Source organism: Laccaria bicolor, genomic scaffold (genome assembly GCF_000143565.1).
Source record: "Laccaria bicolor S238N-H82 LACBIscaffold_7 genomic scaffold, whole genome shotgun sequence".
NCBI classification, from domain to species: domain Eukaryota; kingdom Fungi; phylum Basidiomycota; class Agaricomycetes; order Agaricales; family Hydnangiaceae; genus Laccaria; species Laccaria bicolor.
The window spans coordinates 357131-370943 of NW_001889878.1; the positions used below are offsets into that span (position 1 = coordinate 357131).

General features: G+C 48.5%; 8 protein-coding genes across 8 annotated transcripts; 3 read left to right on the forward strand and 5 right to left on the reverse strand.

The window, feature by feature from the left end:
* Positions 1 to 306: 306 nt before the first annotated feature.
* Positions 307 to 1955, reverse strand: LACBIDRAFT_317005 (uncharacterized protein; the record flags this gene model as incomplete). Its single annotated transcript, XM_001878934.1, has 3 exons — positions 307 to 341; positions 399 to 1208; positions 1262 to 1955. 3 exons carry the CDS (start codon positions 1953 to 1955, stop codon positions 307 to 309), a joined length of 1539 nt encoding a protein of 512 aa, XP_001878969.1.
* Positions 1956 to 2316: 361 nt separating this feature from the next.
* Positions 2317 to 2733, forward strand: LACBIDRAFT_317006 (uncharacterized protein; the record flags this gene model as incomplete). Its single annotated transcript, XM_001878693.1, has 3 exons — positions 2317 to 2365; positions 2419 to 2460; positions 2516 to 2733. The coding sequence occupies 3 exons, from the start codon at positions 2317 to 2319 to the stop codon at positions 2731 to 2733; spliced, it is 309 nt and encodes a 102-aa protein (XP_001878728.1).
* An 867-nt stretch (positions 2734 to 3600) lies between these two features.
* On the reverse strand, positions 3601 to 6148 carry LACBIDRAFT_317008 (uncharacterized protein; the record flags this gene model as incomplete). The annotated part of the gene is made up of 13 exons (XM_001878935.1): positions 3601 to 3738; positions 3792 to 3997; positions 4058 to 4276; positions 4325 to 4433; positions 4494 to 4585; positions 4641 to 4650; positions 4702 to 4803; positions 4859 to 5296; positions 5349 to 5360; positions 5425 to 5692; positions 5748 to 5775; positions 5836 to 5942; positions 5997 to 6148. 13 exons carry the CDS (start codon positions 6146 to 6148, stop codon positions 3601 to 3603), a joined length of 1881 nt encoding a protein of 626 aa, XP_001878970.1.
* A 788-nt stretch (positions 6149 to 6936) lies between these two features.
* Positions 6937 to 7520, reverse strand: LACBIDRAFT_317009 (uncharacterized protein; the record flags this gene model as incomplete). Its single annotated transcript, XM_001878936.1, has 2 exons — positions 6937 to 7086; positions 7146 to 7520. 2 exons carry the CDS (start codon positions 7518 to 7520, stop codon positions 6937 to 6939), a joined length of 525 nt encoding a protein of 174 aa, XP_001878971.1.
* A 1057-nt stretch (positions 7521 to 8577) lies between these two features.
* On the forward strand, positions 8578 to 9499 carry LACBIDRAFT_293559 (uncharacterized protein; the record flags this gene model as incomplete). Its single annotated transcript, XM_001878694.1, has 6 exons — positions 8578 to 8616; positions 8698 to 8730; positions 8758 to 8995; positions 9048 to 9259; positions 9316 to 9347; positions 9377 to 9499. Coding segments are annotated over 4 exons (402 nt in total), but the record flags the coding sequence as incomplete, so codon positions are not given.
* A 773-nt stretch (positions 9500 to 10272) lies between these two features.
* On the forward strand, positions 10273 to 11176 carry LACBIDRAFT_325206 (uncharacterized protein; the record flags this gene model as incomplete). The annotated part of the gene is made up of 4 exons (XM_001878695.1): positions 10273 to 10275; positions 10333 to 10399; positions 10644 to 10801; positions 11087 to 11176. The coding sequence occupies 4 exons, from the start codon at positions 10273 to 10275 to the stop codon at positions 11174 to 11176; spliced, it is 318 nt and encodes a 105-aa protein (XP_001878730.1).
* A 507-nt stretch (positions 11177 to 11683) lies between these two features.
* On the reverse strand, positions 11684 to 12157 carry LACBIDRAFT_317012 (uncharacterized protein). Its single transcript, XM_001878937.1, has one exon. It carries the CDS (start codon positions 12146 to 12148, stop codon positions 11747 to 11749), a length of 402 nt encoding a protein of 133 aa, XP_001878972.1. The 5' UTR covers positions 12149 to 12157; the 3' UTR covers positions 11684 to 11746.
* A 478-nt stretch (positions 12158 to 12635) lies between these two features.
* On the reverse strand, positions 12636 to 13418 carry LACBIDRAFT_317013 (uncharacterized protein). The gene is made up of 6 exons (XM_001878938.1): positions 13260 to 13418; positions 13167 to 13194; positions 13053 to 13103; positions 12924 to 12994; positions 12782 to 12867; positions 12636 to 12722 (listed from the first exon to the last, which is right to left on the reverse strand). The coding sequence occupies exons 1-6, from the start codon at positions 13350 to 13352 to the stop codon at positions 12710 to 12712; spliced, it is 342 nt and encodes a 113-aa protein (XP_001878973.1). The 5' UTR covers positions 13353 to 13418; the 3' UTR covers positions 12636 to 12709.
* Positions 13419 to 13813: the final 395 nt, after the last annotated feature.

The window sequence follows — 13813 nt, forward strand, 5'->3', positions numbered from 1 at the left end:
AAGTTTGAAGTTCTTCATATCAACTTCGGATACCTATTGAGGCCCGCGCCGTCCGAGGCGGGGTTAATCCAAAAATAGCATCATAGCCAGTTCCAAGTCATAATGGCCCAAAATCACAGTTACAGATATGTACAAGACTAGAATCGGGCGAAAAAAGAGACAACGAAAGGGGTTCATCGGTCTAAAGGCAAGTCGCATAGGAGTTGCGGTGTTTCTAATTTCTAGCACATGTGTATGTCAAGTAGGTTGCAAGTAGGCAAAATATCCAGGATAACGTAGGAAAGTGTGCTAAATCTGCCAGCAATCCTAGACACCCCAGTTTAATCGAGTTACAGGATAATCTAGCCACAAGACAGAGTTAACCAACAGACGTGCCATTACACCACACGGAAACGTACCGTCGAAATCCCATCTCTTCGACAACTTCCTCGAGCGGCCAGAAGAACATGACTTCCTTACTTCATCTGTATCGTCCTGCCATACAGCCACCTCCTTCCTTCCCCACCTCGTTTCGTACGCAAACCCCTCCAGATCCTTGACCAAAATATCCACCATCTCCTCACTCACCTCTCCGGCTTTCAAGTTTCCCTGAGCATCGTACATATCCTCATTTGGCGGCATAACCCACGGCAACTTGACCTTCCCATCGCTTCCCCGATGATAAAAAGTCGGATTCATCTGACTCCACTGCGAAACGGAATTGTAGGCACTAAAGAAAACGTCGCATCCATAGCACAGATCCCGCGAGGCACCAATATATGGGTATGTGTGGATGCCGTGCTGCCGGAGATAGCATAGCACTGCGCACTCGGGGTGGTAGCCAGTACTTGACGCGTTTGATTCTAAATCTGAAAAGACCAGTTTTCGATCGTGTTCGTTCGCCCAAGATGGTGATGGGGAACGGGACTTGGCCTTGATGTCGTTGAATAAGGCTTGAAACCACCCCTCATGGATGGTATCGAAATCTGCTTCCGAGAGATATCCTAGTTCGGTGGATTGAACGGCCGAGCGCCAGACCTCCCTATCCAGGTCGATAGTGATGGGTTCTTGGTTCTTGCGGCTTGCAGGTATCGGTATCACATCCAAGTCACAATCAAGGAGGACTTTGAAGCGAGGGGAGTAGGCTAGACTAATGATTGTATGACAGTGGTATCGAAAGGTGGATAGTTTCTCAAGATAGCGGCGAAGGAGCGATGAGTGGCTTTTGGCTTGATCACCAGGCTAGGGTTAGCGTGATTCGCGGGGTAAGCAGGAAACTCACAGATCATATCGAGACGATCAAGAAGATTGTCGTCCCCTCGAAGTCTGGGAAGCCATCGCGTCTCGAGATCCATGAAATAGGCAGCAATGTCTTGTGCATGCGACTTCATCGGGGCAAAGAGATCGTCCAATCTCTCGGCAAGGCTTTGAATTTCGGCGTAGTCGTCTTCACTGACAATAGCAGAACCTGAAGAGTTGTGAAGCTGTCCCTCGAGGATCTGAATGATCTCCTGGACACAGACACGCAATTTCTTTCCAACGCCATGTTTGAGCTTGCAGGAGTAGGATTCACACAACATTGCATGGAGAGCCTTGCGCTTCTCTGTAGCCACTGTAGAGTCCGAGTCCAAATCGCGAAGTTGTCTAAGTTTCTCCCAGAGGTCCTTCAAGAGTGGGACAATCAAAGCCTTCAACGGGTCCTCGATCATAAGTTCGCCACTCGTACCACCACCGCCTGAAGCAACGTAAAGGGACGCTACCGCTCCATCAACCGCCAAAGCAACAGCAACGTGAATACCTCTTCCAGGAACGCAGATAGAGGCCAGCGAGTCCAAGATAGAGAAGAAAGGCCGCTGAGATGCGCGAGCGTTGTCAAAGGAATGTTTAGCAATCTCGCGCCGGCGCGAGACATATCGAATGTCTATATGTGTCTTCAATAGAGCGATGTAGCTCTCTACAGAGAGTACAGTGACCATTTCCAGGGATGCAATTCAAGGGGGAGAGAGAGAGAGGGAGACAATGATCGAGTTCAACTCCCAGAGTGCGGGTAAAGTACAAGTTTGAAATTGCATCCGAGCAACATCCCGGGCGTTATCCCGGGCGTTATTCCGAATCCATTATCCCATGGCCATGGCCAATCTCCACGAGCCAACCCGTCACAACGAGCCAACGGTCAGCGAACGCCTTGGCGTTGATCGTCTCCACAAATGGTTTCCTCCTCGCTTGCTGCCTTTCACAACGCAATCGAAAAGTTCGCCAGCCTGGTGACAAGTGGCGTGTGCGCATAACATCTTCGACAAGGCTTCTTTTGATTGTGCATCTTCTTCATTCTCCAACATGTCCGACGGTGCTGGTGCTTGTGCTGGCGTTTGCTGTACTTTCTGCTGTACGTTTACTAGTCTTTCCCGGGCTCATTCTTGTTTAAAAACAATATCACAGGTCTTGGTGGTGAAGCAGGCCTAGCCACATGGTGCAATACCCGTAAGCCCTGAATTCAGCTCCCCATATGATCCCAATCCATATCCTGTCAATGTAGAAACCTTCGGCGCAGGCGGATGCCCCTGCTGTCGCAACCACGTCAACGGGTGTTGTGGCTCGTGCTGTAACGACTCGTTTGACGAAGACGCTTTTGACAAGAAGGTCAGGAAGGACCTCGAAAATACACGAGATCCCAACGCTCCTGCAGATTCGTCTGCGCTTCAGCTAGCGCCTAGTGGGGATATGAAGGTGCCCCAAAGCTCGCCGGGTAAATGAGTGACTGTCTTGTTCAGTCGTGAGTAGCCCCACTCTAATTCATGTTTCACGCTGACGATCATGGCAGTCGTTTACAATTGCATTTTTTTTTCCTATGGATACATGGCATGTGTACATTACTGGGTGATACCCCTTATTCTGCTGCTCAATGTAAGACGGACCATACGCCCCGCAATACGACCGCTACAGTGTGTGTGCCCCTTCAAGAAATGAAATCACCATCACGATCGGAACACGTTTACAATTACATAGTGTTGCTACATTGTTTTATCGATACATTTGCGTCGGGTCACCCAATAAATCCATAATTCATGAACGAAGCCCACCGATCATCCAACATCGCTCCATCGCCCATCGGCTGCCCTTGATTTGGGCCTCCGGCATACACACCACCGCCCTGCGTCGGGAGACCATACGAAGGCCCTGGAACTTCGTGAAACAGCCCATCCCACCCGCCACTAAGCTGTGCAATCGTTTGGTATTGGCCATTGGAGTCATTGTTGCGCTGATGGCTAATATTGTCAACACTTAATGATGGAGGCTGGTATGGTTGTTCGGGCAATCGAGACATTGAATATGGTTGTTGGGGCGGTTGATATTGTTGTTGTTGTCGTCGTCGTCGTTGTGGTGGTGGTGGAGGGGGAGGAGGAGGAGGAGGAGTCATTGAGGGTGTTGATGTATCGTCTGGTATCACTACCCTTGCTTGCCCACCAAAGAAAGAAAGACCATCCGCCTCCGAGGGCATCGGCGGTCTGCCTCGCTCGCGATAATGGTCATGGGCCTGAGTAGCTTTCTGGAGCATGACCTTTAAGATCGGCTGATGTTATGGGTTCAGCAACGAGCGTTTTAGACTACAAAACAGTAATATCATACCAAGGCTCGTTCAGCACGGTTACTCGTCTGAGCTGCTTCGCTGAATACTTTACAGATGGCCTCAAACTCTTGCAGCGGGGGTGGTATGAGGTTCATATGCGCGCCTCGAATAGCTACTGTCCCAACAACAACCTACGCATCACCTTCAGTCATGAGTGAAATCTCGCAAAAAATGAACGACTCACTGCTGCGGAGAAAGTAAATGACCATATCCGCCAAACACGAGCACAGAGAACCGGTTTCCGTGAGAACTGGCTCCTTGTATCTTGCAGGACGATACATGCGCTAGAATACGCAGCTTTAACGGATTGGCCATAGGGGCTCTGGAGTGGGTTCATGGGATATTCTGTCATGGCTTGTGCGAAGTACGCGCGATGAAGGAAGAGAAGCACTGGTCAGATACACCACGTCAACCTCCAAGATGATTGTCGAACAAAAACAGTCAACGTACTCAGTTCTTGGTAATGCGACCGCACGAACGTCCTCATAGAAATAGCCGTCCGTTCTGTGTGGCTTTGCAGAGTGTCCATGTCCGTGCGGGGTACTGCAAGACCACGAATTTTTTGGTCGAGTTCAATTATCACATCATAACTTGGAGGTTTTGCAGCTAGCACCGCTCTCACCACCGGCATTAGGCAAAGCTGACTCGCTTTAAACCCCCATATCCCGACTGGAGTGGTTCAGAACGAAAACCAATCCTCAAAAATGAATGACTTACAGCCAAGAGGAACCTCGCCCTGTTGAAAGAGGTCCTCGTCCTCCTCGGTTGGGATCCTGCAGTCAACGTAAGATGTGAGAAGACTTGGAGGACGTCCAGTGACCAGGCTCTGAAAGAATCAACGCACGTATCAGATATCGACGGGGAAGGAAGGTTGGTCCGTACGCACCTGCCAAAGGACAGCGGACATAAGGTTCCAAAAATACACCCGCCTATCGTACGCTTCTCTTCCCTTCAATCCCCATATAACTGGATCAACGTCTGGATGTACAAGCAGTCAGTGATACAGCAGAACATGATGGGATGAGGGGCGTACGAAACCCGATCTGGTCGTGCCAAAATGAGTATGGGATCGTCGGGATAGAGAATAAACCCACCTGCAACGCAACTTGGCCGGCTAAGTCGAGAAAGACGTAAGATTGCTCGAGGTTGGACTCCTTTCCACTCATTCCATTGTAGATACTCATTAAGTGCAAGACCTGTAGTCCCTGAGCTGAGAACACGACAAACAATTGATATTGAACGAGAAGATACCTTGATTGTAACAACCGACCGTTCAGCTAACACGGATTGAAGGGCAAGGGTTGCTCTGGCTAATTGATAATAATGCTGGGCTTCCAGGTTAAATGGACGGAGCTTTAAGTCCACAAGGCATCCGATGCCCAGAACGATCAGGAGAAGTGCTAAATCATGAGGGCCGTACGGTTTGGCGTTCTGTTTGTATATTGTCGGAATGAGTTCGTTTACACACAGTTGACGCGACACGATGTGGAACATCCAGGACAACTGCTCCAAAAAGTTGTCGCAGAGTGCGATAGCACGTTCCATCCCCGGGAGAAATGATTCTATCGTCTCCTGGATTGGAGCGGCTATTACATTCGGAGGGGTAAATGGGAATGACTGATAGCATTGTTTTATTTCCGGAGGGAGGTACGACAAATCCAAGTCTTGCAAAACTATACTCTTTGATGTCTGCTCGTTCATTTTAGCATAAGAGTGAAAAGGGTATATTTGGCAAAGTCACCTGTAGCAGACTCTATGGCAGATAATGCAGCTTCTTAGAAAATAGAGCAATGTCAAAAAGGGAAATGTACACGTACCTCTGAGCCTCCAGATGCTCCAAAAAAACGAGATCCTCCGTGTGGGTCCAAAAACAGCGTACCTAAAAATGGTTCAGTCTGTTCTTCAGGAACGGGCTTCAAGATCGATTCCACTTCTTCGTCTTGGTCATTCGTTGGTACGAGCAAAGGATGTGGTCGATCAGTCTCTGAAGTATGCATAATAGCTAAAGCGTCTTCTAAAGAGCGCATACGCGCTTCTAGTCTTGTAATCTGGTTGCGTAAATGATCCGTGGCCGCTATGACAAACCTAAGAGAGTTGTCAGCACAAACGATAGGTATATGTGACGAGCAAGGAAACCCACCGGCTCCCTTCACCAGGCGGGATGGTACCTAGAGCAAATTTACCTCATTCAGACAAGCTAAAACCTCTCAGAAAATCAATGGACGTACCATTGGGGCAAAGAGCGTCGCAGCCTCGTTTGACACATGTTGCGCATGGTATGTTCTTATCGCAGCGAATTTTAAGTCTCCGGCACTCAGCACAAGCTATTTCTCCCCTGTACGTCTCTTTACTCTCGAGCTTGGTGGTGATAGTAGAGATGAGCACTCACCTGATCCTTCGTGCTGCCTTCGTCGGAGCGCGTGCACTCGGTTTGCCACTCTCGTATGCCCGCGGGGGCGACTCGTTGCTGAGCTCTTTTGCTGATTGTTGTGAAGATTCTTCTACTTGAAAAGGCTGAGGAGGATGAGGAGGGGTGTTCATAGAGGTTTGTGACTCGGATGCCGAGGCTGTGATTGGACTGCGCGTTTGTACTGCGCTGGGAAATGGAACCGAGTAAAGTTTGCAAAGCGAAGAGATCGTTGTTCAGGTGAACGTTCGCTTGTTAATATCGGGTATTTGCATTGAGATGCATAAGTAGACTCTTTACAACGGGCTTGCAGGAGGTTACGTAGAACGATGGCGGATGAATGCAACTAAAGTTCGAGGCCAAACTTGCCCGAGTTTGAGATTTGCTCATTTAGAAATGCCGAATTTTCTCCCATCAAAATTTCGTCCTCAAAATCTCTATCCATATTATATCCCAGGTACAGATGGTGATGTATAGGGGACTTCACAATTATGTAGCACATAAATGGGCGCAATAAGCGTTGTTTTTGGCGTTTGCAAACATGGTAGCAACATGGTAGTGACAGAATAGATTGAGACGGTGAGGTAGTAAACTTCGGGGTGGAAATCAAGCTTCGGGTACTTACAATAGTCGATCAAGTAATTTAGTGAAGAACAGGTTTGGACAAGGTTTGGAACAGGTCGAATCGAAAGCCAGATCAAGGGCGAAGGTAGGTAATCCGAGTCTGAAGTTTTCCGTAAGTCCTGTAAAAGACGGTCTGGTCACAAGACCCGAAGTAATGCGCAAGCAGATGGGCAAGCAGTAACAAGTCCCCGGGGACTTGCTCCCTCATACATCACAGTCGAAGTCATCCAGAATCGCCTTGAACGCCTCATAGCACGTTAGCATCTCATGTCTGTTATCGAGAGGCTTCATCCCTTCACTATGCCGACGAGCAGGACGAGGGACAGGTGGATGGCAATAAGTGACTCGTGTTTCCGCTGGAGGATAGGACCCATGAGCAATATGATCCGACAGGGTTTGCGTGACGGGAATCTTGAAGAATGCGGGCGATGTGCCAACCAGGCATGACCTAGGGGAAGTAGGCACCAGCTTAGGTCAACCAATCAGCCAACTCAAGAAATGGCTCACCTTGCTGGCCATTGGTGGAAGTCCCATAGCCTCCCTTTGTGCGTTATTCTCATTGAAAGCCGCGACGGCTTTTGCTACAAGCTGAGCCCGCGCACTGATTGGTTCCGATTTCTGTAACCTATTGTCCACCTGGACAACGAGAAGGATATCATTCCGAGAGCGATCAACAATACAGACATCTGTCTTGGCATGTCTGTCTTCACCGCAAATAAAAAAGGGGAAGTCCACTCTCGTGCGTGCCAATCGTTGCCGCCGAACATATCCCAGAGCCTTGAACAGTTCGACGACAAAGTCAACGACGGCGGTCTCACCCTCATCGGGGATCATGGCGAGACCAAGCAACCCGATCAACTCTGCGTTGTGGTCTTCTTGCATATTGCCCGCATCGAGAACAGTCAGCAGCTCTTGGTCAGTCACAGGTTGTGGCAACTCCTGGGATGTAAAAATCGGTAAGTGTAACGCGGAGCTGCCGCGACTCGCCTGTAAGCCAAAGAACAAAAGGTGGTCTTCTTGATGGATGGTGAGTTTAGGTCGCTGCGCGTCCAGTCACTGCCAGACTTGCCATAACGCCCTGGTGAGAGAGGTGTGCGATTGGAGTCTCCCCTTTTGAGGGGCTGAGTGGGTCATGAGTCATCCGACGCGTGCATAGGAGTTACTGGTTACTGAAACTTAAAGTGAAAGAGGGCGCCACGTGATTATGACGTCATCAAGTAATGATTATCCCAGTCATTTTATTCTTTCGATTTAGGCCTCTACCTGGCTGAAAATGGAACTTGTCTGCGAATCAGACACGTAACGATGTAAAGGCGTATACATGGCTTGAATAGTCATACGTTGCTGAAGCCTCGAGGCTAACGCCTCAAGGCCCGGTAAGGCCGTCACATATTCTGCCAGTCATACTTACCAAAAATCACCCTAGAATTTATGCCCTGAACGTCGAACGAGCGGCAGCTTTGATGGCATTGCCGTATGGTAATAGGCGTTATGGACCAGAAACTTCGTGTTTCCCGCGTGTACTTCGCGTTCCGAGGCTGTAATTATAAACCAATCAAACGTGCCTTCAGCTATTTTTGTGTCAGAGATCACACGACGTCCGCAAAAGGGTTATTCTTTTTGTCCCGATAGGCCTCGCCAACAGTGGGAGGCAACAGCGCCAAATTTAGCGATTTCCGTCAGCGAAATTTCAATATGCATTGTTATTGTCTGACCTCCTGACCGGATTTCAGACGCATCCTGGCAACATCTTGGTCAGATTTTGTCAAAATGGGCAAATAGATATCGAACATCATGGAAAAACGACATATCACCTCAACAGCGCTTAGTACGCCGTTAAAGACTGGATACTTCCAAAGCGCCAAATTTCGAATTCTCTTCACCGCGCCCACCTATCCACCCACCATCAGCCTTATCTTCTGCCATGGCGGAACAGCCTCAGCAGCAGCGACAACAACAACAACTGCCGCAGCAGCAATATCAACAGCCTCTCGCTAGCCAGCAATACCAACAGCCTATAGCTAGCCAGCAACATCAACAGCCTAGCCCGCAGCAGCAGCTTCATCAACAGCCTAGCCAGCAGCAGCAGCTTCAACAACAGCCCAGCCAGCAGCAGCAGCTTCATCAACAGCCTAGCCAGCAGCAGCAGCTTCAACAACAGCCTAGCCAGCCGCAGCAGCAACTTCATCAACAGCCTAGCCAGCAGCAGCAGCTTCAACAACAGCCTAGCCAGCAGCAGCAATATCAACAGCCTAGTCCGCAGCAGCAGCAACAGCCTACTAGCCAGCAGCAGCAACATCAACAGCCTAGCCAGCAGCAGCAATATACCAGCCAGCCTGCTGCAAAGCCACCCATGGGTACGTTATCCGTTCAGCGTAGGTCTCCTATACCCAGGCTGACTGGAAGCAGCGGCAACTTCCTCAAAATGGTCGACGCAGTTGGCCGCCCTTGGAACGACGGTCGGAACAGCGGCTGCACGCGAGGGCGCCACCGAGCTGGTAGCCTACGAGAAGAAACACGCCCCACAACAAATGGCGGAGGCACGAAAGGGTGCTGAGGGGGAGTTCAAACATATGGAGACGGAGTATAAAAATCTGGAGACGGAATTCAAAGAGGAAGAGGTCCACATTCTTTCTTTGATCTCTTTCGATTTTCTCAATTCTTGACGCTTTCCCAGATGAACTGGCTTTGCTGCTGCTTTGAATCATCCGAGTCCTCTGAACGCCACGACGAGGATAGGAGATGAGGACGATCCAAGCGCCCATGTATTCCGAGTCAAGTTTATCTTCGCATCCAGAGATTCAGTTTGGAAAAGAGATCTAACGCATAGAAAATACTATCCACTTTGAGCAATGTTGTTGTGACTATTGAATTTCACACGTTCCCTACGGATCAATAGAGCCAACTTCGAGTAGTAGTTGTATGTGGGGCCAAGTGGTGCCAAACACCTGCATATTCTAAGTAGCGCGCACCACTAGGTCAAATATATCAGACAACATACCCATATTTTCATTTGCTCGTAGCCCTCCAAACCGCTCAGCCCTGGGTACACTAGGCAGATATTGGGCGATCAATGACTACCAGAATTTTGCTTTTGTTTTCGAGGATTCCACACGAAAGTAGTAAAATGGAACTTGGAGGCGCCGAGGATTCTGAATATACCAACAATACTGGTGCCATGCTGTTTATCGTCGCGTTCTGGCCGTATCGAATGAGGTCAAATGAGCTTGGAATAGCAACGAGTTCACTGTCTCTCTTGAGGAAGAATGAGTAGACGATTATTCCACCTTTATTAGAGGACGTACGATTATAGACAAGAAAGTGAGCGGGCCGCCGTGTTGAGTGAGCTTGCTGACCATTTTCAGGCCTTCACTGGTGCTGCTTGTATTCATGCGAGCGTTTGAAGATAATTGATTCAAAACAGTTACCAATTGCGTAGCAGTGCGGTAGACGTGTACGTACCGCGCAGCTCATTGGATTGTCACTGAAGAACCAAAAATAAACTCCAGCGTTCGCTTGGCGAACTTGAACTTCGTTATCAACAAATTATAAAAAGGGAACACACACATTTTACTCCTCGTCGCTACATTCGGCGTGTGGAAACCCCTGAGCAGAGGAGAGCTGCTGATAACCAATGGTAAGTTTTAGTAGAGAGGCGGTTTGTTTTCTGACCGTCGGGTGTACTGTAATCCAGATCAAGCGTCACGGTGCCTTGTTCATTTTGGAGAAATTAGAAATCTCAAGAACTCTCACGAATCCCTGTAAGTAAAAGTCATTGAAGGGTGACCGCTATTCTCAGGGACGGTCTCATCGTCCTGGAAACGTTCAGGACCTAATAAGAGTTTGCTAGTCTCTGTCGTCTTGACTCTTAACCACACCCCACGATAAAACCGCCTACTATCCTCTCTCATGGCAGAGCAACAACCTCACACCAACCAGCCGGCTGCCAAGCCGCCCATGAGTACATTCTCTGTCCCAATCTCCCGAGTCGGCACTGATGGGCAGTTGCAGAATCAGACATCGCGAAGGATGTCGGGACAACCTTTTTAAAGAGCGCTGCGAAGGAGAGTGGCAAGCAAGCCGTGGATTATGAGAAAGACCATGGCCAAGAACAGTTAGCTGAAGCAAGACAAAAGATGGATCAAGCCAAGGCAGAGGCTCAGGTGAGTTTCGAGGGGCCATGTCAATTGTTGCTCCTCACCTCAGTTTGACCGCTCCCAGGGCATGCTCTCGAAGTTTTGCCCTTGCTTTGGCGGATAGTCACCTTTCATTTGGGTTTTATTGGTTCTCCATGTGCAATTATCTTTAGGGGCATTCGCCACATAGTCATAATTTGTCTGTTAAGTTCAGAATCTAGTCCGTTATATGTGTCATCATTCCATATTGAATGCTCACCTCTGGGACCGCTCAAACAGTACAGCTCTACCATTCTAAGTATCGTTTTGTAGCAAATGGCTGCAAATCACGCAGGGAGAGGCGACACTTCCGAGTCTGCAGACTGTCAGTTGGCGAAAGTCGAAAAAGCGTTCCTTGTTTGATAGATATCGAGTTTGTAATTTGTAATTTGATCCTTGATGACGATGAAAACTGACAATAAGCTTGGTCCAAGTGCTCCGACGTAGGGCAGGTGGCGGGAAATGCGAAATCAATCATCTTGACATCTTCAGCTTTTCACCTAACCCAGCCGTTGCTCGTGGCTGTCCATTCCCAGGATTAGAAGGTCGTTGAAACGTTTGATCCTGTTTGATACGTGAAAAGAGAGGAATCTTTGCCGCTTCGATGGGGAAGGTTTTCATCTGTCGATTGACTGGTTGACAGGGAGCCAAGCATCGGTTATCACATCGACTGACGGATACCAGCGTGAAAAGGTTGGTAGCATTCTCCTTGATCGAGCACTCTGACTCTCGTTTCCTCGCAGAAGTCGAAGAAAGTATCGAATACTATGTCGCGGTAGCCGGAGATGTTCACTTTGCAGGAGGACTTGCAAGTTGTCTGTTCTGCCTTGAATCACCTGGCTCCATGAATTGTCAATGTGGGGAGCTGTCTTTAATCGGAACGTACATTCAAAGACTCCGGCGCTGGAAATTCTGTACATACGTGGTTGTGGATCAATCATAATAGGGTGGATCATTCACTCGCACTCCCCACTTCCGTTGATGTTGGCACCACCATCTTCTTACTTTCTTCAGGCTGCTTTGCGTTCTTCGTTTTTTCAGCGCTAGAGCTTTCGTCAAACGGATCCGAGTCGAAAGATTCAGAGAAACATGAGCCACAACACCCAGCGTTGCTGTTGCTGTTGCAGCATCCGCATCTCGCTGAGAACGAATTAACTCGGAGATATAGTTCGTATAGGATGATCCCTTCGACACACACTCGTATTGCACCATGGTGCTAGTGCTGAGAACAACGTGGTACCTGTACTTGTTGAGGATGCGCACTACCAGACGGGCAGGATACCACTTACAACAAAGTCCACAGCAGATCGCTGTGCAGATTCCGTCGGTAGACATCGCAGAAGTAAACGAATCCTCTCTCTTGAAAAGCTAATGCACTATGTAACAGGTTGCTGTGCGTGTGACGTGACGTCATGAACGGCAACCATGCAATTTAACGTTTAACGTTTAACCCCAGCACACTTGACCTTTTGGATGAATGGGTAATATCTTTGCAACTGGAGCAGTTTTCTTGCTTGTTCGTCATTTGTCTGTTTCGATACTGGTCAGTAACTGGGCCAAGGTAGAGCAAAGGTTGAGAGAAGTCCTGCCAGGAAATGGGTGTTGCGGTATGCCACTGAGTTATCAGATGGACATTGTGGGACGGCTTGTACCTCATTTGACGAAACCTTCCGCATCCTACTGATTTTTCGATTACTGGATTGAATGGAAAAGATTGCAGTTGGTGTCCTTTGTTGTTTATGATAGCTGAAAACAACGTCGATCTGTTGGTAGAGCCTTTGTTACAAAGATCTGCTTGATGGGCAAGTGTGGTCATGCAGGATTGAAATCGTCGTCAGAGAAGAAAGGGAGTTGATTATGGTAATATACACAAAGAGAAATGGGAAGATCGCCTGTCTACCGCCCGTATCTGTAAGTGGAGAGAACGTTGGGCGTTAGTAGGCCTGAAACATGAGGTGCACAACGTACTTCTGCAATTCCCACTCACGGTTGTCCAATGGGCAGACATTTCTCGTCTTCAACCAACGAGAGATGCAGTGAAAGTGGAACGCATGCTAAGATTAGACCTTGGTTAGAGATCGACTGTAAGGTTAAGGCATGAGATACGTACGTTACAAATGCCCCATGCCGCGTTACACTCCTCACTAGTGGCGGATACTTGATTTGCTTGGCAATCGATACCTTCGTTGTGGAAAGGTCAAGTCATGGGTCATTCAAAGAGCGAACAACGACAACGCACAAAGATCCATGATATGATTTCTGCAGATGGCGCAGTTATCAACGACGATGTCTGGAGTGAGAGAGATTAGCGCCCTCCTGATTCACAATCAAGATTGGTGCAATCGTATCATACCCCACGCCCACAAAGATACAGCGTTCCACTATAACCATAGGGGTAAATCAAACTAGAAATTGGGGTAGGCGTTCTCGATGAACTTGACTGCACCTTTTTGACCTCGAATCTGGGTTTTCCGGCGTCTTTGCCGTCTTTCTTTCCCTTTGTCGCAGGAGGATCTACATCCATGTCAACGTCGGCCATTATGTGGATATGATGAGGAAGTCGTGTGAGAGTGGTGGGTGCTGGTGACTGGGATGGTGGCGGTTACTGTGAAGTACTTACGCCTTACGTAACACCGATCATCTCGTGGAGTCATACTAAAACCCAACCAAAACCTTTCAATGAACCCCTCAATCCTTGTGGATTTCCCGGTGCTATCGGACTCTTTAATCGAACGTCTTTGGCCATGGCCAGTAGCTCTACCAAGAGTTGGTAGTTGCCTTATCGGCTACGACGGGTTATAATTATGTACTGGTCGAATTGCTGAAGGCCTCTGCCTATGTATATGCCATATACTCCGAAAAAAATAAAATAAACACCATCTGTTGCACACTTTGAAGGGGCTTTTGAACACAAACCAAATTTCAGAAGGAGCACCTGCTTTAGTTGTTCCGTTCAAGTTCAGTGAATGGACATTGGTTAAAATATCTCACTAGAAAAAA